At 32.1% G+C, this 27,866-nt stretch overlaps 2 protein-coding genes and 1 pseudogene across 5 annotated transcripts in view; 1 reads left to right on the top strand and 2 right to left on the bottom strand.

Annotated features, from left to right (window-relative positions):
* The window catches only part of LOC144440084 (uncharacterized), a 38,486-nt gene extending 28,864 nt beyond the window's left edge, over window positions 1-9,622 (top strand). For 3 of the 4 annotated variants that reach the window (XM_078129339.1, XM_078129338.1, XM_078129337.1), the window contains exons 13-16: window positions 5-116; window positions 534-639; window positions 946-1,045; window positions 7,816-9,622. In XM_078129339.1, coding sequence (XP_077985465.1) covers window positions 5-116; window positions 534-639; window positions 946-1,045; window positions 7,816-7,899 — 402 coding nt within the window. In that variant the 3' untranslated portion in view covers window positions 7,900-9,622. Of the gene's footprint in view, window positions 1-4; window positions 117-533; window positions 640-945; window positions 1,047-7,815 lie in introns of those variants that run through there. The other variant, XM_078129340.1, reaches the window with a different exon arrangement.
* A 5,358-nt stretch (window positions 9,623-14,980) lies between these two features.
* Window positions 14,981-15,928, bottom strand: LOC144440438 (neuropeptides capa receptor-like). The gene has a single exon (XM_078129808.1). The coding sequence runs from the start codon at window positions 15,926-15,928 to the stop codon at window positions 14,981-14,983; it is 948 nt and encodes a 315-aa protein (XP_077985934.1).
* A 5,863-nt stretch (window positions 15,929-21,791) lies between these two features.
* Window positions 21,792-26,699, bottom strand: LOC144440437 (zinc finger protein 862-like; annotated as a pseudogene).
* Between the last annotated feature and the right edge of the window lie 1,167 nt (window positions 26,700-27,866).

The following is a 27,866-nucleotide window of genomic DNA, read 5'->3' as shown; positions in this document are numbered from 1 at the left end:
ACAGACGAGGTTACCCTTGCGGTGGATGGCGTTGGAATCACTTCAGTATGCTACGCATACCTCAAAGAGTGACGTCTGGTCATATGGTGTGGTACTCTGGGAGATTGTTACATTAGGTAAGTCATAAGGTGTGGTACTCTGGGAGATCGTTACACAAGGGAAGTCATAAGGTGTGGTACTCTGTGAGATCGTTACACAAGGGAATTAAGTCATAAGGTGTGGTACTCTGTGAGATCGTTACACTAGGTAAGTCATAAGGTGTGGTATGCATGCATACGTACATACATACATACATACATACATCCATCCATCCATCCATCCATCCATACATACATACATACATCCATCCATACATACATATATACATACACAGTTGCAATCCATAATGATTGCATCTCTCTCTCTCTCTCTCTCTCTCTCTCTCTCTCTCTCTCTCTCTCTCTCTCTCTCTCTCTCTCTCTCTCTCTCTCTCTCTCTCTCTCTCTCTCTCTCTCTCTGCTATTTCACTTTTTCATGGATGTGATCATTTTCAGCCTCCACTCCTTATCCTGAGATACCACAAGGCGAAGGAAGAACATTGATAGATCGACTTTGTCGTGGATACAGGATGCCACAACCACAACACTGCCGTGATGAAATGTAAGTTGTAGAGCAGAAAAGGTAGAAATCAGTCTGACTGAACTTTTCATTTAATTTGATAGCAGTAATCAATACAAGTGTTCTAGAAATAAGCCTGACTGGATTTTTCCTTTCAGATATGTTGGATTGATACGGCAAACCATTTGTAGGCCAAGTATGCCCAATACAGGAATATTTGAGATATTCATTTAATGATAAATAAGTATTATTTCGTATACGAATAGAATCAGCAAGGACTATCCTTATTAACCTTCAGCTAACCTTTCTTTTGGTTACGTTGTTCTGAACTGATGTTGTTCTGTTTAGCTATGAACTGATGTTGTTGTGTTGGCGACTTGAAAACGAACGACCATCGTTTGCTAATCTCTGTGAGAAGGTGAAAGACTTGGCAAACGATACTAGCAAGGTATGGATTACTATTTCGTTTATAGATGAAACAACACCTTTCGAATGTGAGACACCTTTTCCCTTTTAGCTTTGCTACTTTCTTGTTGGCAATTAATACATACAATCTTTCGTAACAATACATCTACTTGATAACGTTAAATATAGGAAGGTCGAGAAATACTATTTCAACGGTTTTAAAAACTGTGATTGTTTTTAAGTCCAACTTAGAAACACACCCATCACAGTGACTGGTTTGTAACATTCTATCTATAGAACATCCTGTGACACATCTGTAGAAAATGTAGCATCAACGACGTTTAAAGCATAATAGACTATACATACATCTATAATCGACTATACATACATCTATAATCGACAATACATATATCTATAATAGACTATACATACATCTATAATAGACTATACATATATCTATAATCGACTATACATACATCTATAATCGACAATACATATATCTATAATAGACTATACATACATCTATAATCGACTATACATACATCTATAATAGACTATACATACATCTATAATAGACTATACATACATCTATAATAGACTATACATATATCTATAATCGACTATACATACATCTATAATAGACTATACATACATCTATAATGGACTATACATACATCTATAATAGACTATACATACATCTATAATCGACTATACATACATCTATAATCGACTATACATACATCTATAATCGACTATACATACATCTATAATAGACTATACATATATCTATAATAGACTATACATACATCTATAATAGACTATACATACATCTATAATAGACTATACATACATCTATAATAGACTATAAATACATCTATAATGGACTATACATACATCTATAATAGACTATACATATATCTATAATCGACTATACATACATCTATAATCGACTATACATACATCTATAATAGACTATACATATATCTATAATCGACTATACATACATCTATAATAGACTATAAATACATCTATAATAGACTATACATACATCTATAATAGACTATACATACATCTATAATCGACTATACATATATCTATAATCGACTATACATACATCTATAATGGACTATACATACATCTATAATAGACTATACATACATCTATAATAGACTATACATACATCTATAATGGACTATACATACATCTATAATGGACTATACATACATCTATAATCGACTATACATACATCTATAATAGACTATACATACATCTATAATAGACTATACATACATCTATAATGGACTATACATATATCTATAATCGACTATACATACATCTATAATAGACTATACATACATCTATAATGGACTATACATATATCTATAATCGACTATACATACATCTATAATAGACTATACATACATCTATAATAGACTATACATACATCTATAATGGACTATACATATATCTATAATCGACTATACATACATCTATAATAGACTATACATATATCTATAATGGACTATACATACATCTATAATAGACTATACATATATCTATAATCGACTATACATACATCTATAATGGACTATACATATATCTATAATGGACTATACATACATCTATAATAGACTATACATATATCTATAATAGACTATACATACATCTATAATCGACTATACATACATCTATAATAGACTATACATATATCTATAATCGACTATACATACATCTATAATAGACTACATATATCTATAATCGACTATACATATATCTATAATCGACTATACATATATCTATAATAGACTATACATACATCTATAATGGACTATACATACATCTATAATAGACTATACATACATCTATAATAGACTATACATACATCTATAATGGACTATACATACATCTATAATGGACTATACATACATCTATAATCGACTATACATACATCTATAATAGACTATACATACATCTATAATAGACTATACATACATCTATAATGGACTATACATATATCTATAATCGACTATACATACATCTATAATAGACTATACATACATCTATAATGGACTATACATATATCTATAATCGACTATACATACATCTATAATAGACTATACATACATCTATAATAGACTATACATACATCTATAATGGACTATACATATATCTATAATCGACTATACATACATCTATAATAGACTATACATATATCTATAATGGACTATACATACATCTATAATAGACTATACATATATCTATAATCGACTATACATACATCTATAATGGACTATACATATATCTATAATGGACTATACATACATCTATAATAGACTATACATATATCTATAATCGACTATACATACATCTATAATGGACTATACATATATCTATAATCGACTATACATACATCTATAATGGACTATACATACATCTATAATAGACTATACATACATCTATAATGGACTATACATATATCTATAATCGACTATACATACATCTATAATAGACTATACATACATCTATAATGGACTATACATACATCTATAATAGACTATACATATATCTATAATGGACTATACATATATCTATAATGGACTATACATACATCTATAATGGACTATACATACATCTATAATGGACTATACATACATCTATAATGGACTATACATACATCTATAATGGACTATACATACATCTATAATGGACTATACATACATCTATAATGGACTATACATACATCTATAATAGACTATACATATATCTATAATGGACTATACATACATCTATAATCGACTATACATATATCTATAATAGACTATACATACATCTATAATAGACTATACATACATCTATAATAGACTATACATATATCTATAATCGACTATACATACATCTATAATAGACTATACATACATCTATAATAGACTATACATATATCTATAATAGACTATACATATATCTATAATAGACTATACATACATCTATAATAGACTATACATATATCTATAATGACTATACATACATCTATAATAGACTATACATACATCTATAATAGACTATACATACATCTATAATAGACTATACATATATCTATAATGGACTATACATACATCTATAATAGACTATACATACATCTATAATGGACTATACATACATCTATAATAGACTATACATACATTCTATAATGGACTATACATATATCTATAATCGACTATACATACATCTATAATAGACTATACATACATCTATAATGGACTATACATACATCTATAATGGACTATACATACATCTATAATCGACTATACATACATCTATAATCGACTATACATACATCTATAATAGACTATACATACATCTATAATGCACTATACATATATCTATAATCGACTATACATACATCTATAATAGACTATACATACATCTATAATAGACTATACATACATCTATAATGGACTATACATACATCTATAATAGACTATACATACATCTATAATGGACTATACATATATCTATAATCGACTATACATACATCTATAATAGACTATACATACATTCTATAATGGACTATACATACATCTATAATAGACTATACATATATCTATAATGGACTATACATACATCTATAATCGACTATACATATATCTATAATAGACTATACATACATCTATAATAGACTATACATACATCTATAATGGACTATACATACATCTATAATAGACTATACATACATCTATAATTGACTATACATATATCTATAATAGACTATACATACATCTATAATGGACTATACATATATCTATAATTGACTATACATACATCTATAATAGACTATACATACATCTATAATGGACTATACATACATCTATAATCGACTATACATACATCTATAATAGACTATACATACATCTATAATAGAATACATATATCTATAATAGACTATACATATATCTATAATAGACTATACATACATCTATAATAGACTATACATATATCTATAATGAACTATACATACATCTATAATAGACTATACATACATCTATAATAGACTATACATATATCTATAATGAACTATACATATATCTATAATAGACTATACATACATCTATAATAGACTATACATATATCTATAATGAACTATACATACATCTATAATAGACTATACATACATCTATAATAGACTATACATATATCTATAATAGACTATACATACATCTATAATAGACTATACATACATTCTATAATGGACTATACATACATCTATAATGAACTATACATATATCTATAATAGACTATACATACATCTATAATAGACTATACATATATCTATAATGAACTATACATACATCTATAATAGACTATACATACATCTATAATGGACTATACATACATCTATAATAGATTATACATACATTCTATAATGGACTATACATACATCTATAATAGACTATCCATACATCTATAATGGACTATACATACATCTATAATAGACTATACATACATTCTATAATAGACTATACATATATCTATAATGGACTATACACACATCTATAATAGACTATACATACATCTATAATAGACTATACATATATCTATAATCGACTATACATACATCTATAATAGACTATACATACATCTATAATGGACTATACATATATCTATAATAGACTATACATACATCTATAATAGACTATACATACATTCTATAATAGACTATAAATACATCTATAATAGACTATACATACATCTATAATAGACTATACATATATCTATAATAGACTATACATACATCTATAATAGACTATACATACATCTATAATAGACTATACATACATCTATAATGGACTATACATATATCTATAATAGACTATACATACATTCTATAATGGACTATACATATATCTATAATAGACTATACATACATCTATAATCGACTATGCATACATCTATAATCGACTATACATACATCTATAATGGACTATACATACATCTATAATAGACTATACATACATCTATAATGGACTATACATACATCTATAATAGACTATACATACATCTATAATGGACTATACATACATCTATAATAGACTATACATACATTCTATAATGGACTATACATACATCTATAATGGACTATACATATATCTATAATAGACTATACATACATCTATAATCGACTATACATACATCTATAATAGACTACATACATCTATAATAGACTATACATACATCTATAATAGACTATACATATATCTATAATCGACTATACATACATCTATAATAGACTATAAATACATCTATAATAGACTATACATATATCTATAATAGAATACATATATCTATAATAGACTATACATATATCTATAATAGACTATACATATATCTATAATCGACTATACATACATCTATAATGCACTATACATACATCTATAATCGACTATACATACATCTATAATGGACTATACATACATTCTATAATAGACTATACATACATCTATAATAGACTATACATACATCTATAATAGACTATACATACATCTATAATAGACTATACATACATCTATAATAGACTATACATATATCTATAATAGACTATACATACATCTATAATCGACTATACATACATCTATAATAGACTACATACATCTATAATAGACTATACATACATCTATAATAGACTATACATACATCTATAATAATGTGAGTTGGCTTTAAAACAATTTATTGACATTCAAAATAACAAGTTGTAAAATTTTCATTCATTTGTAATGACATTTATTTATTTATTTATTTATTTACTGTATTATTTTATCCTCAGTAGCTACTTAGTAGCCAGTACTTCATTCCAAGGAGGCCGAGATGTTATCATTGCTGTCTGCGCAATATTCAATAGTATAACTTTCTGTAGCTATAGGCATGCTTATTAGGTATATTTGTGTCAATATACCTAGAACTACACATCACCTTACTATTTAGAAACATCTGTTTTTCATTGAAATATTCCAGGAAAAGGGGTACACATGAAATTTCGTTAACAAACAAGGGTACCCACCCATCCATCCAGGGAATGCCACCGCCAGGCGTTAACGTATTTCACCAAAATATAACAGTTACTAATTTGAACGTAATTTGTATATCAACAAAGGTCTCACCATATATTTTAAAAATCTTTAAGTCTGTAATACATATACAAAATCCAAACATGACGTCACTGAGTAATTTAATCATACGTCATATATGATCTTAAAAAAAATATTCACTAAGTATGCATGACGTCACGGATATTGATTTATTTAGGAATTATGCATAATGTAATTTCAATGTTTGCATGTTAATTGTCATTATTATACCATGCACAAACCAAGATATTCTCTTTGAACAGAAAATATGGATTGTATACTCTGGTCAGTCTGCATTACGGCAACCAGCATCTATGTTACAAATTCTGCAGTGCTGAAAATTTGAGTCAAAACGTACCAAATCGCCATTATTTTTCCCGATTTTTCATGAACTATGCTTGTCGTGGTATAATTATTCCCCCCCCCCTACATTAATTTTTTCTTTATTCAGCAGGAAAATCCTAGTGACCTAAGGGTTTATCACAGGTCGTCTAGCGGCTCGTAGTGACAAGACCCCTTAGGTCACTTGGAGGGCGTAGTTCTTTGGCTGAACAAAAAAAAAAGTATTGGGGAAACAATATCTAATTATTTGCACTATTTACAAAACAGTTGATTCTTTTGTAGCTTAATCTTAGGACAGCGTGTTTGGCGCGTGAACTGACACATTCTATGTTTGGTTATATTTATTTTACAGGAGTATATTGAACTGAAAGACTTCGATCATAATCTGTATGTGAAATTGTGTAGAAGTGATTGCCCTTCCGGTGAAAGATGGTAATTTAGTTGTTCGCTAATTGTTACGACAACTACGTGGTGATATTATCTTCATAACAGCATGGCGTTGTTGATTGAACGACCTTGAAGCATGTTTCTACTATATTCACAGAACAGTTGATTTTGCAAGACACTCATATATTTTGGCAGTCTAACCTCTTTTCTAATATAAAGGATCCATCGGAATGTAAATAAAATATTACCGCCCTGTTATAGGTGGGTTGGATTACAGATTGTGGTGTTATCCGACCTTCTCAATTTGAGCCGAGTACTCGGACGAATAATGTACTCAATTGGCATTTTGTGTGTTCAATTTCACTGTTTTTTTTATACTTTTGTTTCCAAACAATAAGAAGAAAATCACAAAAACAATGAACATAGACTCTAAAACATTGAAATTTGTATTTTTGTTTTCCTTTATTTTTGTATTATTAGAAGTGGGTGGCGGGTGCTCGCAAAGTTTTAAAGAAATGTGAAATTACCCGCTTTTATAAGATTTTTATATCATTCTTATCGAGATGAAAATTGTATTTTAGCATCGATACAGTTTTTTGAAATGTAATAAAACTAAACATTTTAATTAAATCTCTAGACCTTTGTTTTAAGTTGATAGCAGTAATTAACACAAGTGTACTAAAGGTAGAAGTAAGTCTGACTGGAATTTTCTTTTAAGTTGATAGCAGTAATCAATATAAGTGTACTAAAGGTAGAAATAAGTCTGACTGGACTTTTACTTTAAGTTGATAGCAGTAATTAATACAAGTGTACTAAAGGTAGAAATAAGTCTGACTGGAATTTTCTTTTAAGTTGATAGCAGTAATTAATACAAGTGTACTAAAGGTAGAAATAAGTCTGACTGGAATTTTCTTTTAAGTTGATAGTGTTACGGATGACAGAATACAACTTTTTAATATTCGCTAAGTTTTGATGTTTTGCGAGGTCACCGTGAACTCTCAGCTGTCATGAATTAACACTTAGAACAAATGTTTGCATTGCGCGAATAGTATTCTTCTAAGATGACAACATTAAGTTATTAAAAGATCAACAGTGTCAAATAATGACTGATTACAGACAGTTGGAAGAACAATGACGTGATCACATTGTTTAGCTAGTTTTCACATTTGTCAATATCATTTGCATTGAATTAAGGCGACGGCAATACTGATTATTTTATTACCCAATCATTTGAGTATTGTATATTTTATGTTTATAAGAATTTGATGGAATAATAAAATGATGGATTCAGTCTTTGGAAGAGACGGTCCGAGGTCAGGAGCTTCGATCTGCTCCGTGGCAACTTCCAAAATGATCCAGGTTAACCATGGACATTGTGCGTAGTTTGAGCTAATTCCCTAAAAGTCCAAGTCGATCCCGTGTACAGAGTGGAGAGAGAGAGTAACATGGAGGAGGGTTACCTAAACAAGAGAGGTTACCCTTGCAATTTGTTACAATAACAGTAATCAATACAAGTGTACTAAAGGCAGAAATAAGTCTGACTGGACTTTTACTTTAAGTTGATAACAGTAATCGATACAAGTGTACTAAAGGTAGAAGTCTGACTGGAATTGTCTTTTTAAGTTGATAGCAGTAATCAGTACAAGTGTACTAAAGACAGAAATAAGTCTGACTGGACTTTTACTTTACGTTGATAGCAGTAATCAATACAAGTGTACTAAAGGTAGAAATAAGTCTGACTGGAATTTTACTTTAAGTTGATAGCAGTAATTAATACAAGTGTACTAAAGTCAGAAATAAGTCTGACTGGAATTTTCTTTTAAGTTGATAGCAGTAATTAATACAAGTGTACTAAAGGTAGAAATAAGTCTGACTGGACATTTACTTTAAGTTGATAGCAGTAATCAATACAAGTGTACTAAAGGTAGAAATAAGTCTGACTGGACTTTTCCTTTAAGTTGATAGCAGTAATCAATATAAGTGTACTAAAGGTAGAAATAAGTCTGACTGGACTTCTCCTTTAAGTTGATAGCAGTAATCAATACAAGTGTACTAAAGGTAGAAATAAGTCTGACTGGACTTCTCCTTTAAGTTGATAGCAGTAATCAATACAAGTGTACTAAAGGTAGAAATAAGTCTGACTGGACTTTTACTTTAAGTTGATAGCAGTAATAAATACAAGTGTACTAAAGGTAGAAATAAGTCTGACTGGACTTTTCCTTTAAGTTGATAGCAGTAATCAATACAAGTGTACTAAAGGTAGAAATAAGTCTGACTGGACTTTTCCTTTAAGTTGATAGCAGTAATCAATACAAGTGTACTACAGACAGAAATAAGTCTGACTGGACTTTTCCTTTAAGTTGATAGCAGTAATCAATACAAGTGTACTAAAGGTAGAAATAAGTCTGACTGGACTTTTACCATTAACCAACAGAAGTTTTTATTGTTAGTAAGACATAAAGCTAAGAAGAGTCATTCCAGGATTGAGTCGAAGAGAAAGTTTATGTGGCTTAGTGTTCACTGCATACTTATTACTTATAAACTAATCTAGTTACAACTGGGACAATTCTTTCATCGAACAGTCAAAGATATAATAATTGACACGGAGAGGTTAATTGAAGTGCCAACATGTTCTTTTATTTTCCGGTTGGAGTGTATCATCAATATACAGTGAAGTAAATACAAACAAAGAAAGTCTAAAGGCAAGTAAAGACTTAAAGACCCAGAAAGACCTGTATATAAACAAAAGTGAAATACAGTGCTCTTTAATTGAAACTTGGCAGTACACTGCTATGGTTTGGCTTTCGTCAATTATATCACAACAAACATAATGGTTAAAAGTAATTTCTTACTTGACAGTATTACATGGTGTGTGTTATGATTGTACAAAACTTTAACAGAGAGTTTAACAGCTGTCATCTCATCTCAAACTGTCATAGTAACGTAATTCAGGATGTAGTTTGCATCTGTATAGTGGTGAATAGAACAATATCAGCACTAGCTTTCTTCTATTCTACTTCTACTTATGAGTACATAATTATTTACAATAAAACAGTTATCTTGTTAAAATGAAATGATACAAAATACTTAATTAGCTCAAAGAAGATTACAAGTCACACAATGGTCAGCAAATATACCCTGAACTGAGATATCCTGTTGACACTAGGTCAACATGTACAGCCTTCACTCTATTCTCTGGTAGTAACAAAGTATCTCATGCTTAAGATGAAATTAGGGACCGGTTAGTTTCTTCCGCCTGGGAGAGGGGTAGGGGTGGATTGGTAAGGAGAGGATCATTCTGTTTTGAAAATTGTGGATGGGGGGGGGGGGGCATGGTGTTTTGGATTGTGATGGACGAAAAAAATCCTTTTCTACAATGGCATATAGCCTTGTCTGAAATGTGGTACATGTAAATATTTGTTCTTGTCCCTGTTTCATTCATTATTCTTTAATATTACTTCACGTAAGAGTTCAAACCTAACTATACATATACATATACATATACATGTATTACCTAGCTACCACACTAGTTACCGAACTTGTCATGTAAATGCTTGGCTGTTTCACAATCAGTGCTTCACTTAGATTGCACTTTGGGGCAAAAGTGAACCTGAAGGTTTCGTAATGGTAATCTTCATAGATAGTTTATAAAAGAAGTTAATCTAAAATGTTCCCTACTCGACACTATGAACTTGTCAGAAGGGATTAATACACTTTCTATTTTGGACACTACATGTTATTGACACTACAAATCACCACATCTCATCAGATTCCAGTTTCTATTATACACTAGGTATAACCACCTAAAGTTCTCTAACATACCGGTGACTTTACTATACATGCAATATTAATGCCCCTATACCAAGTGTTACGGGCCCATTTTTTGTGACATGGGAAACCCATTTAAAACTTACATTTACGTTAGCTTTTCAAAGATTGGAAATATTACCTCAAGGCTATGAATAACCTAAAAATTGCCTTAATAGAAACAAAAAACCCTCCAGATCTGCCAGGGGGAAACCCCAAGGACTCCCCCCGGTCACTCGTGCATTAAACCAACAATCAGATGCACCAACCGTTTTAACTGTCATAATGGTATTAAACTTTTCTTAAATATTTTCACCCTATTCTAATTTGAGATGATATTGTCTTTTAAAGATGTGAAATGTTTGCCAAGATAGTCAAAAATTGCCTTAAAACTCCAAGTCTCCCCTACCAATGATACTACCATTAGATGTGCTGACCTTTATTATAATGATTAAGAGCATATTTTAACTCTATGTATGTAAGTTATAAATAATAGTTTCTGATACTTGATGGTGCTGTCTTGTAAAGATTGGAGGTTATTGCTTGAAAGGGTCTGAATATCCTAAAATTGGCTTTAAGAGTGAAACAGGGCTTCTATGGGAGACCCCCTAGGACCCACATGAGGTGGACACATCCCAGTCTCAAGTTCTTTCACCCACCTCTTACTGTCAAGGTGCTATCAAACTATATTTCATTTCCCCTACCTTTTACTGTAAAGATGCGTTTAAACTCTTTTTGGAATATATTTACCCTGTGTAGTCAATAATTATAATTATGATAGTCCTATCCTGGGATCTTATAAAGTATTTGCAAGACGGCAAAATGTGCCCACACTGAGTCATGATAAAAAAATACGTCTCATGTGAATATGATATGGGGGGGGGGGTGTCATAATGTATTGGAATTAAGTGATAGGGGGGTCAGCCTGTTTTCGGTTTTACAGATGGAGAGTGGGGGGGGGGGGTCAGTGACGTTTTGTCAGCCTGATTGCAACGAATCAAATCAAACAATAACATCATCAAGAAAAGTGACTTTCTCTAAGTAACAATAACATCATCAAGTAAAGTGACTTTCTCTAAGTAACAATAACATCATCAAGTAAAGTGACTTTCTCTAAGTAACAATAACATCATCAAGTAAAGTGACTTTCTCTAAGTAACAATAACATCATCAAGTAAAGTGACTTTCTCTAAGTAACAATAACATCAAGTAAAGTGACTTTCTCTAAGTAACAATAACATCAAGTAAAGTGACTTTCTCTAAGTAACAATAACATCAAGTAAAGTGACTTTCTCTAAGTAACAATAACATCATCAAGTAAAGTGACTTTCTCTAAGTAACAATAACATCAAGTAAAGTGACTTTCTCTAAGTAACAATAACATCAAGTAAAGTGACTTTCTCTAAGTAACAATAACATCATCAAGTAAAGTGACTTTCTCTAAGTAACAATAACATCATCAAGTAAAGTGACTATCTCTAAGTAACAATAACATCAAGTAAAGTGACTTTCTCTAAGTAACAATAACATCATCAAGTAAAGTGGCTTTCTCTAAGTAACAATAACATCATCAAGTAAAGTGACTTTCTCTAAGTAACAATAACATCATCAAGTAAAGTGACTTTCTCTAAGTAACAATAACATCAAGTAAAGTGACTTTCTCTAAGTAACAATAACATCAAGTAAAGTGACTTTCTCTAAGTAACAATAACATCATCAAGTAAAGTGACTTTCTCTAAGTAACAATAACATCATCAAGTAAAGTGACTTTCTTTAAGTAACAATAACATCAAGTAAAGTGACTTTCTCTAAGTAACAATAACATCATCAAGTAAAGTGGCTTTCTCTAAGTAACAATTACATCAAGTAAAGTGACCTTTTCTAAGTAACAATAACATCATCAAGTAAAGTGACTTTCTCTAAGTAACAATAACATCATCAAGTAAAGTGACTTTCTCTAAGTAACAATAACATCATCAAGTAAAGTGACTTTCTCTAAGTAACAATAACATCAAGTAAAGTGACTTTCTCTAAGTAACAATAACATCATCAAGTAAAGTGGCTTTCTCTAAGTAACAATTACATCAAGTAAAGTGACTTTCTCTAAGTAACAATTACATCAAGTAAAGTGACTTTCTCTAAGTAACAATAACATCAAGTAAAGTGACCTTTTCTAAGTAACAATAACATCATCAAGTAAAGTGACTTTCTCTAAGTAACAATAACATCAAGTAAAGTGACTTTCTGTAAGTAACAATAACATCATCAAGCATCAAGTAAAGTGGCTTTCTCTAAGTAACAATTACATCAAGTAAAGTGACTTTCTCTAAGTAACAATTACATCAAGTAAAGTGACCTTTTCTAAGTAACAATAACATCATCAAGTAAAGTGACTTCTCTAAGTAACAATAACATCATCAAGTAAAGTGACCTTTTCTAAGTAACAATAACATCAAGTAAAGTGACCTTTTCTAAGTAACAATAACATCAAGTAAAGCGACTTTCTGTAAGTAACAATAACATCATCAAGTAAAGTGGCTTTCTCTAAGTAACAATTACATCAAGTAAAGTGACTTTCTCTAAGTAACAATTACATCAAGTAAAGTGACCTTATCTAAGTAGCAATAACATCATCAAGTAAAGTGGCTTTCTCTAAGTAACAATTACATCAAGTAAAGTGACTTTCTCTAAGTAACAATTACATCAAGTAAAGTGACCTTATCTAAGTAGCAATAACATCATCAAGTAAAGTGACTTTCTCTAAGTAACAATAACATCATCAAGTAAAGTGACTTTCTCTAAGTAACAATAACATCAAGTAAAGTGACTTTCTCTAAGTAACAATAACATCATCAAGTAAAGTGGCCTTTTCTAAGTAACAATAACATCATCAAGTAAAGTGACTTCTCTAAGTAACAATAACATCATCAAGTAAAGTGACCTTTTCTAAGTAAAAAGAAATAGAATTTTAAAAAAATGTATAATTAGAGATGAACAATAATGTCTACTACACACTCTACGACACATTGAAATGTGCATGCTCCGTATGAGCGGTAATTAAAATTGGTAATGAATGGTTGTCATTTGAGTACTTACACTGTTGAATTAGCATTTATAAAAGAGAATGTCAAATTTGCCATGAAATATATTGCAAATAAAAACAGATGACGCCGAATGTCAAAGTGAATCCCAAAACAAATATTCAGTCTTTACCTGACCTGGCCTTGCCTGTACCTGGCCTTGCCTGTACCTGGCCTGACCGATACTGTATGCCAATGTTAAATATCATAATCACAACACCACATTTTATGCAAATTTAAACTTCATGGCCTTGTAGAAGGACCTGGCACATTTTCCATTCCCACAATATTTACGGTTTGCAAGTGAGGTGATATTGTGTTCACCATAGGAGAGACAATGTCAGGTTTACGGCAACATATCAACGCCTGTCGAAATTGTTTCGATTTGAGTGAGTAAGCTATCGGATTGAACATACTTCCGCAATAGCTGAGAGATAGAAAGAACGACAGCTTGGTTAAATCTCGGGAAACAGTACCATTGTTAACAAGACGGAGGTAGACAACAAACGGAAGAAAGAATGCCAAAAATCCAAAGATGAGAATAGCAGATAATTTAGCCGTTGCAATGTCTGTACGTTGAGGTCCATTATTCTGTTGTTGAGAAGTGTTGAGATGAGGCGCTACACTATTCTGGTGTCTTCTTGTTTTGTAACAGATGTACCCGTAACACATCACTATTACAATTGAACTGACAATAAAAGAAGCGGTCGTCCCTTTGCTTGCCTCGATACCACCAATCTCGGGCAGTTCAGTGCTCATACAGAACATGAATGACTCACCGTTTATCACCCACACCAGACCAAAGCCGATGCCAACTGTATAGCTAATGGCTATTAATATAATGATCGTTATTATCATCGCTTCTTTGCTAAATCGACGACTGACCCCCATAGCTCTTATAATACTCAGCGTCGTCAGTGTCATGATGGTTATCACAATCGAAGTTCGACTGGAAAACACATGTAGATAACATACTGGAGTTCCTACTCCCAATATTTCAAAGTTAAAACTGTCCCTCAGTACAGACAGTGTTCTGTAAAAGTGGATGGGTGCGGCAAAAAGGCATACTAGACCATCAGCAATGGCGAGGCTGACAAGTTGGAAATTGGCAGCCGTTCTGAGTTTTTCACATTTTGTTACAACTACACACACCATAGTATTACCAATAGTGCCAATGACAATCGTACACATTGTCAGGATACAGCTGATGATGTTAAGCATAGTGTTTGAGATGATGACAATATTAAATCTTTCGATAGCTTCAGATCTGTAGATATAGAAATAAAAAAAATGTTTTGCAGTCTTTGTGTTTTGAACAAAGAGAAATCGATTTTGTTGATTTAAGAAGTTCTAATAACCTTTAATAACCCCTTGAGAATGGGAAAAGTACGAAAACTAGATTATTCAGAAAGCTTTTTAATGTCGCAAGTCTAGAAGACAGTTCTTTTTTGATTGCGTCCATGCTATTTTCCAATTAGTTAATCTTCAGTAATGCACATTCCCACTAAGACTGCCATATAGGTATAGTTTTAGTCATTTGTTTGTGAATGATAAGGCAAATATCTTTTCAACATACAGGTTTATTGTTTTAAATACAACATTTATAGCCTCTAATAGTTTCTTTTTCTCTGTGCGATCCTGATGATCAATATTATGGAAAATAGAAAATGAAAGAAAAAATACAACCTCATCGCATTTCAAAACAAATATTTTTCTTGGCTTTGGTTTCCGAAAATAATGTTTGATTAAATAAAACAGACTGTACACATTCGGTGTTCTAGTGTGTCAATGACAGAAATGTTTGTCATTGACACACTAGAACACCGATTTACTAATTGCCTTAAAAACTACAGGTTCCAAAGAAATGAAGTTAAATTTTTTTTGCATACATTATGCTAATTTCATTGATAATTAACACGCATTGCCATTTCTTCTATTCAAGGCAGAATTTGTCTCAGTGACAAATGAATGTTTGGCCATTGAAGCATCACATGATAACAGATCTGCGTAGAGTTGATAGCCTACACTTTTTTTCTGGATTTTTGTAAATTTAATGATATTATCATTCGACATCAATATACATTAAAATAATTAGCATTATGATTAAATATTTTCTGAAGTCAGGTACAAACCAAATGAAAATTATGTAAAAAGATATATAAAAATGTAAAATAATGATAATAACAAATTGAAGGATCGAACGAGACGGAATTGAGACATTTATTGGCTTACCTTTGTTTGTGTAAACTAGACGAATACCCAAAGTGAGAAGACACTGCCGTACTGGTCAGTTTTACTTTTATTTCTGTATCACGAAAAGTATTATTTTATGTGTATGCACATCACCATCAGCCCCCGGATGTTGCTTCAATGATGTTGCAACCACTTTCACACCACACTATTATCATTGTATTGCCAATTATCTGATATGTGACTTTCAAACTGGTCTGAATGTATATAAGAACTTCAAAGCAGGTACTTAAACCATTTGTTGAACATTTGAGTTGTGTTACCATGGTTATAACTTAAACTCTAATATTTCATGATATCGAATAATTCTTTTGTATGTGATATCTCCAGCATGCATTAACCATTGGGCTAACTTAAGTGGGCAATAATTCAATGCGAGCTTTGCCTATTTCATCATATACATTAGAGGGGGTCAGGCGAAGATGTCGAAAAGATAAATAGATTTAGAAAATAAAGGATGAGGTAAATAGTGACGAGCTCGATATCAAATGGCAATAATTTGCTTTAAATGGGGTTGAATTAAATAACACCTGATAACTTCGACCATGAATTATCATATTAATGTATTCATAACGGAGACAATTTAACCATGATTATACATAATGATATCAGTAAGTTAGATCATTACTATAATTTTGGATAAATGCACCAATTATGACACATTTTGCCTTTCTAACCAAATATCAGGCATCAAGTCATTCTCTATTCCAACAGCAATAAAACAAACATTGTCTGATAAAAATATACGTCTGGGTGGAATTCCTTAATGAAATGTTCAGTATATATCATTCAAAATTGAATGTAACCTATAATGTATGCATGTGTGTGTGTGTGTGTGTGTGTGTATGTATGTATGTATGTATGCATGTATGTATGTATGTATGTATGCATGTATGTATGTATGTATGTATGTATGTAGGTATGTGTGTGTGTGAACATTTCATTACCATGGTTACAAGATAGCTCTAAAAGTAAAAACTGAAAAAAGTGAGCATATGTTTGTCCTAACAATTAATAATATATTCCTCCTAATTACCATAAAATTTGTCGTAATATTGGGTTAAGGTTAATTTATGCATGTTAGACAGGGAGACAGGCAGACCAACCGACAGACAGACAGCCAGGCAACCAGACAGGCAGCCAGACAGGCAGACAGGCAGACCGACCGACAGACAGACAGCCAGGCAACCAGACAGGCAGACCAACAGACAGACAGACAGCCAGGCAACCAGACAGGCAGACCAACCGACAGACAGACAGCCAGGCAACCAGACAGGCAGCCAGACAGGCAGACAGGCAGACATATGAATTGTACAGTCATTGATTAGGTAAACAATTAGGGACATACAGGTTGCTGTTTGTTTGTTTGTTTGTTTGTTTGTTTGTTTGTTTGTTTGTTTGTTTGGTTGATGGGTTTCCTGTTTTTGTGTGTTGTTTTCGTAGTATTTTTTCATTGTGAATAATACATATGTAATAGGAGAATCGATTTATTCTTTGATACGCCGCAAAGCAGCTCAGAGGTATGAAAACTATGATACAGTATTCAAAATGTACGTCTCGGGTCACACATCTAAAAACCTTTGCAGGCATGATAAACACATGTAGTATGTTTACCATCTCTGACTGGTCATTGTGGGAAACACCTTATTTCTAATGAAAACAACAATTTTCCATTGTTTTTTTTGCTTTCTTCGCTTGTTTTCAGAACCTAGGTGTCAATGTTTTAATACAAAGAACTTATATTAATTTGAACTCTTTTTTTACCAGAACAAAACAAAACATTATTTTTGTATACATGAAGTTCTTTATTGAAATAAATAAATAAATAAATAAATAAATAAATATGTACGTAATGTCAGCTGCAACTGTTCTTTTCAATAATGTTTTGTTGCAACAACTTGATATTGTTTGTACTCCATCAACATAATTGCATCATATGTGGGTATAAACGTATTTTTTTGTAGCGGTACACACAATAAAAAAAAAATCTAATCAAATTGATTTTGGTTCCGCAATTAAAACTCAGCACCCTCAATGACCAACACCGTTTTTTCCGCTGCTTGTGGATAATATTGACCACTGATTAACATGTAGAATATCTTATTAACAATTTTCAGTGAAGATATTGTGGTTGTCTTAGTTACAACTAGTACAGTTTATCGTATTCAAACAAGTCTTCGTAGAAGTCCCCCTCAAATGCATTACTTCTGTGTGACTGAATGGAGACACGATTTAAAAAAATACTACAAGTGTCTGTGATAATGTAGGACATTTCTCAATTTAGGTAAACCTGAAGATCCAGTTCAAGGGCAAAGGTCAATGTTTGAAAAAAATGTTGATTTTTAAAGTTAACACCTGGTAACGTCGACCATGAAATATTATCATATTAATGTATTCATAACGGAGATTGTTTAACCATGAAGCTTTAAGACAATATTCAAGTACTCTAGACTAGGCCTTTTTAACCACGAAGCTTTAAGACAATATTCAAGTACTCTAGACTAGGGCTTTTTAACCACGAAGCTTTAAGACAATATTCAAGTACTCTAGACTAGGGCTTTTTAACCATGAAGCTTTAAGACAATATTCAAGTACTCTAGACTAGGGCTTTTTAACCACGAAGCTTAAGACAATATTCAAGTACTCTAGGCTAGGGCTTTTTAACCATGAAGCTTTAAGACAATATTCAAGTACTCTAGACTAGGGCTTTTTAACCACGAAGCTTAAGACAATATTCAAGTACTCTAGACTAGGGCTTTTTAACCACGAAGCTTTAAGACAATATTCAAGTACTCTAGACTAGGGCTTTTTAACCATGAAGCTTTAAGACAATATTCAAGTACTCTAGACTAGGGCTTTTTAACCATGAAGCTTTAAGACAATATTCAAGTACTCTAGGCTAGGGCTTTTTAACCACGAAGCTTAAGACAATATTCAAGTACTCTAGACTAGGGCTTTTTAACCACGAAGCTTTAAGACAATATTCAAGTACTCTAGACTAGGGCTTTTTAACCACGAAGCTTTAAGACAATATTCAAGTACTCTAGACTAGGGCTGTTAATAATATGATTTGATTTGATGCCACTAAATGGCCTCCTACGTGGTTAAAAGAATGCTCAATGTAGAAGGGGATACCACCCATACAATCTATTCGTCTACATTACGTTTATATCTCTATTTCTAGAATCATACTGCAATTGACATCTGATCATTGGAAGATGAGTCGTACGCCGAACAACACTTTGTCGTTTACTTTAGAGCGCGTTTGAACACGAAATTACAATCAAAACTTTAGACGGCGCTCTGAACACGAAATTACAATCAACACTAAGAGTATATATTTATGATATCAGTATTATATTGTGAGTTTTGATAAATACCATGATGTCTTAGACAATTAGTTTCTGTTTCAAGCTCGAAAACAAAAGGAAATTGCAAATTTCACAATGGCCTTGTGTTGACCACCTTTTTTATACTAATCATACAATTATAGTGATAAATGTACAAAACATCGTGCAGTATCACTCGTATTTATTGGACTCATTGGCGATCGAAATAATACCCAATCGTCAGTCAGAGACATCCTGTGGTTAGGACATTGCATTGTGACCACAGCCTTGGTCTAACACTGTATTATATTGATAGACAACCTATGGTTAGGACATTGCATCGTGGCCACGGGATTGGTCGAACACTGTGTTATGTATATACATCCTATGTATATTAGTGATATATTTGCATAAATAACGATGTTCAGTAATTAGTCAACATCCTAATGGAGCATATTTCAAGTATGCAAGCTTCGAATTTCATATAGTTTGGCATAATTAATTTCCCAATGAAGGGGCATATCATGTATGAGCTATAGCTCAGACGTTTGCATTCCAACAATTAATATGAGTCTATATTTTTGACCTCATGGAAACTTAAAGCAGTCAGTTTATATCTTGTTATTTGATGGATTTACACAAATACATATTTATATATTTTGATTAGAGAGTAAGAAAAAGTGTTTATATCACATTATTAGACATACAATAGTTTTCACGTGAGAAAATAATCAAATAAGTATAAGTCACATGCTTTAGAACTAATTTGATGTTAACCCAAGCTAGATGCAATACTGACTTACACTGTAGTATCTGTAATAAGAGAATGGTCATGTACATTAGTTCAAATCATTTGACATCCATTACACTATATTGTTAGCCATATGCAACGTGATTTGAATCTGTGTCTGGTCCTATTGTCATTAGCATGTCTAAAGCACTGACATATTTACCCATAACTTAATAATCTATACCTACCAATATCAATACAGTCATGTCATGTATACATTGGCCTCCTGCATATATATACATATAGACGCATTTAGTCATTAGTTTATGATATTTTCATGATCATTTCACTCATACATATTTGTGTATTACACGTTGTTGTGCTAACATTATTATCTATGTGCAACACGCTTATATTTATATGTTGCCAATAGAATGGTCATGGTTGCTAGTCAGACGGGTTGCACTAGACTTTGAAACCAGTGAGTCCCAGGGACCCAACACTGCTGAAAATATGGGGTCCCTTAACAAATGGGGTCCTATTTTACTATCATTTATTATCACTCATATCCACACAAATGTCTCTATAAACTTTCATTCATAATAAATCAACACATACACATGTACTTTATCATCATGTTATTAAATACCATTTATTTTGAATGCATATGTTGTTACGTATCTGTACAATGATGCACACTAAAATTACATGCTCTCCAATACATACTGTGTTACATATTTAGTTATCATACAACATGAGGTAAATACTTCCTTCTGTCTTTTGCAACATTAAATTTCATTTCAGCCCTATTAAATGAAAACTCTTTCAATTGTTTACCCTCTAAGGATATCTTCATGAGTCTTGATAAGTGATTGACAGTAAATCTATTCCTAAGTTTGGTCTTGATTCTATTCTGACATGAGAATGCTCTTTCACAAGGAACACTAGATACTGGGATGACAATTGCAATGGAAACTAACTCACAAATGTCTGGAAAATCATCTCTGTGGTGGCAAAGTTTACAAAACTGTCTAAAATTCAAACTCCTATGACAATGCATCAGGTATTTATACTCCTAAAAAGTATCTGCTGCTCTATCCTTATCAAGTCTACTAGCAAAGTGAGTTACAAGTTTATCAAAGTGATCATCACCATATGTGATAAGCTGAGCTGTATCTGCAGGAACTAACATTGGATTTAACAGTACACCAAAGCAGTGCAGAAGATCTAAATCACTCTCTGGGAATCTGTCATGCAAGTTACTAACTATCTGGTTAATGTAGGTCTGATACAAGCCATCTATATCAAAATCTCTACCACATGGACGCAACTTAATATCCTTGTATGTGAAGTTAACACATTCTTCTCTAAACTGACAAAGATGCTTCAATAAACAGGGATTGTTAGATATGTCATTGAGAAGAGTACAAGCAACATGGACCTTGGACTTAATTACAGACAAATCTATATCTTCTCTTTGAAAAAACTTGCTCAGCCTGGATACTACAGGTAAAACATCCATAAGTACAGCAGTTATTGAAAGGAAACTGAAACTAGTGATTTCATTGAATAAACCCTTAGCATGAGAATTATTTTTTTTTCAGCAGTCTCATTCTCTAAAGTAGCCACTAAACTGTCCCAACACTTATATACAGCCTCTACTGCTTGGAGTATTGACAGCCAACGTACTGGAGTTGGTTGTTGCAAAGTTACCTGCATTTCACCTAACACATCTTGAATTTCTCTGAGCTTATTATAACGTACAGGTGAAGCATTAAAAAACTTAAAACAGATTATCTAAAACTAGCTGATACTTCTTCAGTGAATCAATAGAACTAGCAGCCTGGGAACTAGCAAGACTTAAACGATGCGCAGCACAATGTACAGAAATTAATGATTCATTTACATCACGCCTTAGCCTAGCAGCAACTCCATTTTTTCTGCCTGTCATCATAGTCCATGGGCCAGAGGGGGTTACCGTGCACCCCCCCACAAACCTCCAACATAGGTATTTTTTTGTTCATTGGAGTCTACTGAATGAGAAACAAAATGTTAACAGTGAACATTTTGGGATGCACTACCTGTTTGGCCTCGATTTCAAATTACATGTACGTCACAGAATGGCACCGAAAGGTTGAGGGTAGGGGTAACACATTGTCTTTCATACGACACATGCAAGCACGGACTGTATTATCCAATATATATTTGGAAAGCTTAGAAAATTTCCTTTCTAATGATATAATGTTTGCCCTATATATGCCAAGAAATAAAAATTTTGGAGGCTTTAAGTTGCCGATTTTTGAAAAATCGAAATTTTTTCCACAAAATTGTATAAAAACTTTCCATTCTTTTTTTAAATAACATCATCTGATACCCATAAAGGGTGTTTGTTTATTCAGTTGAATGAACTGAACAAAAAAAGTAGGTTAACATTGAATATTTGTGGGTTATTAATGATTTTCTCCCAACTTTGAAATACTGACAGTAGGGGTAGGGGTAAACTATCTTCTTCTATGCTTTTTATTCAGCATCTTAGGAGCATACTAATACATTTTTCTGATTGCTAGAACACATGTTTTTACAGGAAATATACTTTCTTCAAATAAGTAGCTTGTAATGTTGACATACATACCAAATATATCCGATTTAAGAAAAATTGCTGGTTATCTACCCATTTCACTGACAGTAACAGAGAATGGTTTTGTTGTTTTAGCTATCGTCCAGTTGTTTAAACATGGCTTTGAAAGTCCCAAAAATATACATAACTTGACCACAGAAGATAACGTCTGCTTGGTCATCTTCATTTGATAACATGTTACAGATCTTCATCATAAAATCTGTTATATTATTCGTTTATCTCAACGTTTATATACAACCCATAACTCCAAAATAAAGCATTTTCTGTACGTACCACAATCGTTTATATCAAGTGTAAAAGTATACTGTTCCATTTGCTAATTGATCACATTACAAAGGCCACATGCTATAAGGCTTGTAAATAAACCAATTGAAACAGTATACTTTTACACTTGATGTGTGCTATAAACGAGTGTAGCACATAGACAAAGTGCTTTACTTCAGTGTTACTTGTATATACAAGATACAGTGTACTAATGATAAATGAGTACATGATACTATGAAAAGGGAATTCGAGGTAGTTCACTATCAACCAATCAAGTTCAACCCCTGTAAACATATTTTCAAATATATGATATGTGTGCTTTCAAAACATCATGAGTACCTAATTTTCATATATGAAAGGAAAGAAAGAATGTGATGAGTTGTCTACTGGTAATGAAACTAACTGGACAAGTGTAGATATTGTTTGTATTTTCATTTGAATTCTGACCTGCAGTGAATATTCCTGCTATCAGTATCAACGCAAACATTCCTTTATTCCAACCGCAGTGCGGCTTTTAAATGATGTTTTAAGATACTGTTTGTGGTGTGTGATGTTTTATAGATTTTACATTCTGATTTTACTTACTTTCTTTATATAGCTATGTCTGTTTCCACTTTATTTACCCCCAAAATGGGAAATTAACATACATTAAGTTATATTGAATTGAATTGAATTGAACTGAGTTGAATTGAATATTCTAAAGTTTTGACCCTGCAAATATAATGTTAATTGTCCTGTCCTATGCGTAGCTATTGGAATATATAGATCATTCCTGATACTAATTTAGTTCTCCAGGATGAAAACAAATCATGAAATGTGTGAGATGTGTTCTTGTTAGGTACATCAAGAATGAAAACACCTAACAGTCACTTAATATAATTACGCACTTAACACTTTTATTTTGTAAAAAGTTCATTCAAATAAGTTTGGTATGTGCTTCCCATACTTCCAGTCCATAGATGATATGTGAAATAACTAGCATTGTATAACATAACAAGGGTACATTGCGGTAGACTGTAGTAGTCAGAGGAATATTCCACTTAATTGACTTATTTTTGCTTTAAACGTGTTATTTGTTGTTACCATGAAAGACAGTTATCACTTAAAATGGCATCTGTACCTGGCTGCTTTCAAATTTCGCACCAAATGCACAAAAGTACACCATCCTTGCTTGTCATGGCATCAATTTTAGACCATCAAATATAGTTACCATGCCAAGGTTACAAAAAGAGAGAAAACCCTAGGCTCACAAAGGTATGTCAGCTTTACACTGTACGTGCATTTTATGACTAACAAGTTAAACCTCATACATGTAATTCCTGTATTTTTTCAAGTAAAGAGTCTAAATGTTGCTTGCACTTTAATAGTTTTAGGACTTATCATTAAAATAAGTAACATCTGAATGATGGACAGAAAATTTGAACTTTTGTTAAATATATTTCTTTAAAAGCTTGGATAGCAATTATTGTTCTGCAGTTTTTCACATGTAAAGTATATGTTTTCAAAAGGGATAGCGAAAACTGAATAATTATAATGTAAAATTTATCACATTTGAAAATAAAAACTAAAAACCCGAAATAGATCAGGTGTTATACGCAATCTTTAACCTTTGCCATCTCCCTTTGTGTTTCGATCTCCCCTTAAACCAGATATTTGGCATTTGTTGTCATATAATGTGCTAGGAATTCAAATAAACATGTATTTTAACAACCATATACCACGTGCATGTTACTGTATTGATTAGGCGTTGTGTACTAAGCACATAGCAAGACATCTTATCCCTACCCTATTTACCTTTAGCAATCTTAAGATATTTTCCTTAAATGGGATATCTTTGGTATGTATGTCAACATTACAAGTTACTTATTCAAAGAAAGTATAATTCCTGTAAAGACATATGTTCTGGCAATCAGAAAAAATATATTAGTATGCTCTGAAATCTGATATTTTTAGCATGAAAATCAACATTACAAGCTCTTTATTAAGAGAAAGTATATTTTCTGTAAAGATATATGCTCTAGCAAGCAGAAAAATGTCTTAGTATGCTCCTAAGATGCTGAATAAAAAGCACAGAAGAAGATAATTTACCCCTACCCCCTACCGTCGGTATTTCAAAATAATAGCTTATATTGTTTCAATGGGAGAAAATCATTAATAACCCACAAATATTCAATGTTAACCTACTTTTTCTTGTTCAGCTCATTCAACTAAATAAACAAACACCCTTTATGGGTATCAGATGATGTTATTTAAAAAAAGAATGGAAAGTTTTTATGTAATTTTGCGGAAAAAATTTCGATTTTTCAAAAATCGGCAACTTAAAGCCTCCAAAATTTTTATTTCTAGGCATATATATGGCAAACATTATATCATTAGAAAGGAAATTTTCTAAGCTTTCCAAATATATATTGGATAATACAGTCCGTGCTTGCATGTGTCGTATGGAAGACAATGTGTTACTCCTACCCTCAACCTTTGGAAGCCATTCTGTGACGTACATGTAATTTGAAATCGAGACCAAACTAGTAGTGCATCACAAAATGTTAACTGTTAACATTTTGTTTCTCATTCAGTAGACTCCAATGAACAAAAAATACCTATGTTGGAGGTTTGTGGGGGCGGGGGGGGGGGGGGGGTGCACGGTAACCCCTCTGGCCCATGGACTATCACTGCTGCACCGTCACTACTAGCTCTGGATTTATACGCTACGGGGTTTCGACACGTCTTCTCCCACTCCGCGCGGGGTCCCATTCAAATGCATTGCGTCCCGGACGTGGAATAACGCGTTAACGCAAACCCCTTATTATAATTATTACATTTACAGTCTGAGTCATATTTTATGGTTGCTAGTCTTATGTTATGGTTGCTAGTCTTATTTTCATTAGTGTTATTTAAATAATATTCAATTTATAACTTGTCATTGTCGAAAAGTTTGCAAAACAATGTAGTTTGTATGATATATGTGTCTATACAAAACCAATGCTGGTTGTAATATACAAGTAATGTTATTGTTACCGACTTGTCTTTTATGGTGATAGCTATTGACCAAATTCAAGTTGTAATCTCAGACGCACACAGTCTATCTCAGAGGTACCAGAATCTCAGGACACGTATTCAGTGGATAAACTCACAAGCACTCAAAACATATTACTTTTGGTGAAGATGGTGTATGCTCAAACCAACAATACGAGAGCTTTGGATTCGTTTTCCATCATTTACAGCAGTTCAGACTAGATAGAAACAATTAGTTCTCCGTAGTATGCCTTCTACGATGCAGATCAGTCACCGTACGTTAAAGACGTGTTGCTCTCCTGCTGCCCCACCAGATCTCTTTCGTATCAGTTGGCCTTCCAGCATACACCCTCCATTCACATTTTATTCAAATTCAAAGCTTCATTCCGTAATACAAATATGGTCAGTAAATAACATGTTTACAATAAACTTCAATTCTTTTCCTTATTTAGGAAGTGTTTATGAACTACAGTTAATTTAAACACAGAGATAAACAGTTTTGAAAATACCCTTTTCTACTATAGTTGAATTCATTAAAAGTTGTGATTTATCACTTATAGTGACACTTACAACATTCACTTAATTACAAGTAATAACATGGCCTAGCTCGTATTACTATCTCATTAATCAATTAGACCTCACACGGTCGGGTAGCCTAGATACAATTACTATTTGTTTATAATACAATTATATACTTTGTAACCCACCCCCGTCTCCATAGTGTTTTGTCCTCAAAACAAGCAATTGAAATTGAAAAGAAAGTAATTAAGGAAACCAATGATGAAGTAATGAAAGGTATAGACAATTTTAACAATTTGAGTAAAATTCAAAATTCAAAGGCACTCGGTGTAAGGCAAAATGTGATCGAAGGATAGAAAAAGTCGGTCAAGTATTTTTTTGAAGAGT

Source organism: Glandiceps talaboti, chromosome 9 (genome assembly GCF_964340395.1).
Source record: "Glandiceps talaboti chromosome 9, keGlaTala1.1, whole genome shotgun sequence".
In the NCBI taxonomy this organism is placed as follows: domain Eukaryota; kingdom Metazoa; phylum Hemichordata; class Enteropneusta; family Spengelidae; genus Glandiceps; species Glandiceps talaboti.
This window is presented reverse-complemented; position numbering and strand designations above follow the sequence as displayed.

What these genes read in the sequence shown, in the direction of transcription:
- LOC144440438 (XM_078129808.1), bottom strand. Translation starts at nt 15,928, where the DNA reads ATGTGTACGATTGTCATTGGCACTATTGGTAATACTATGGTGTGTGTA.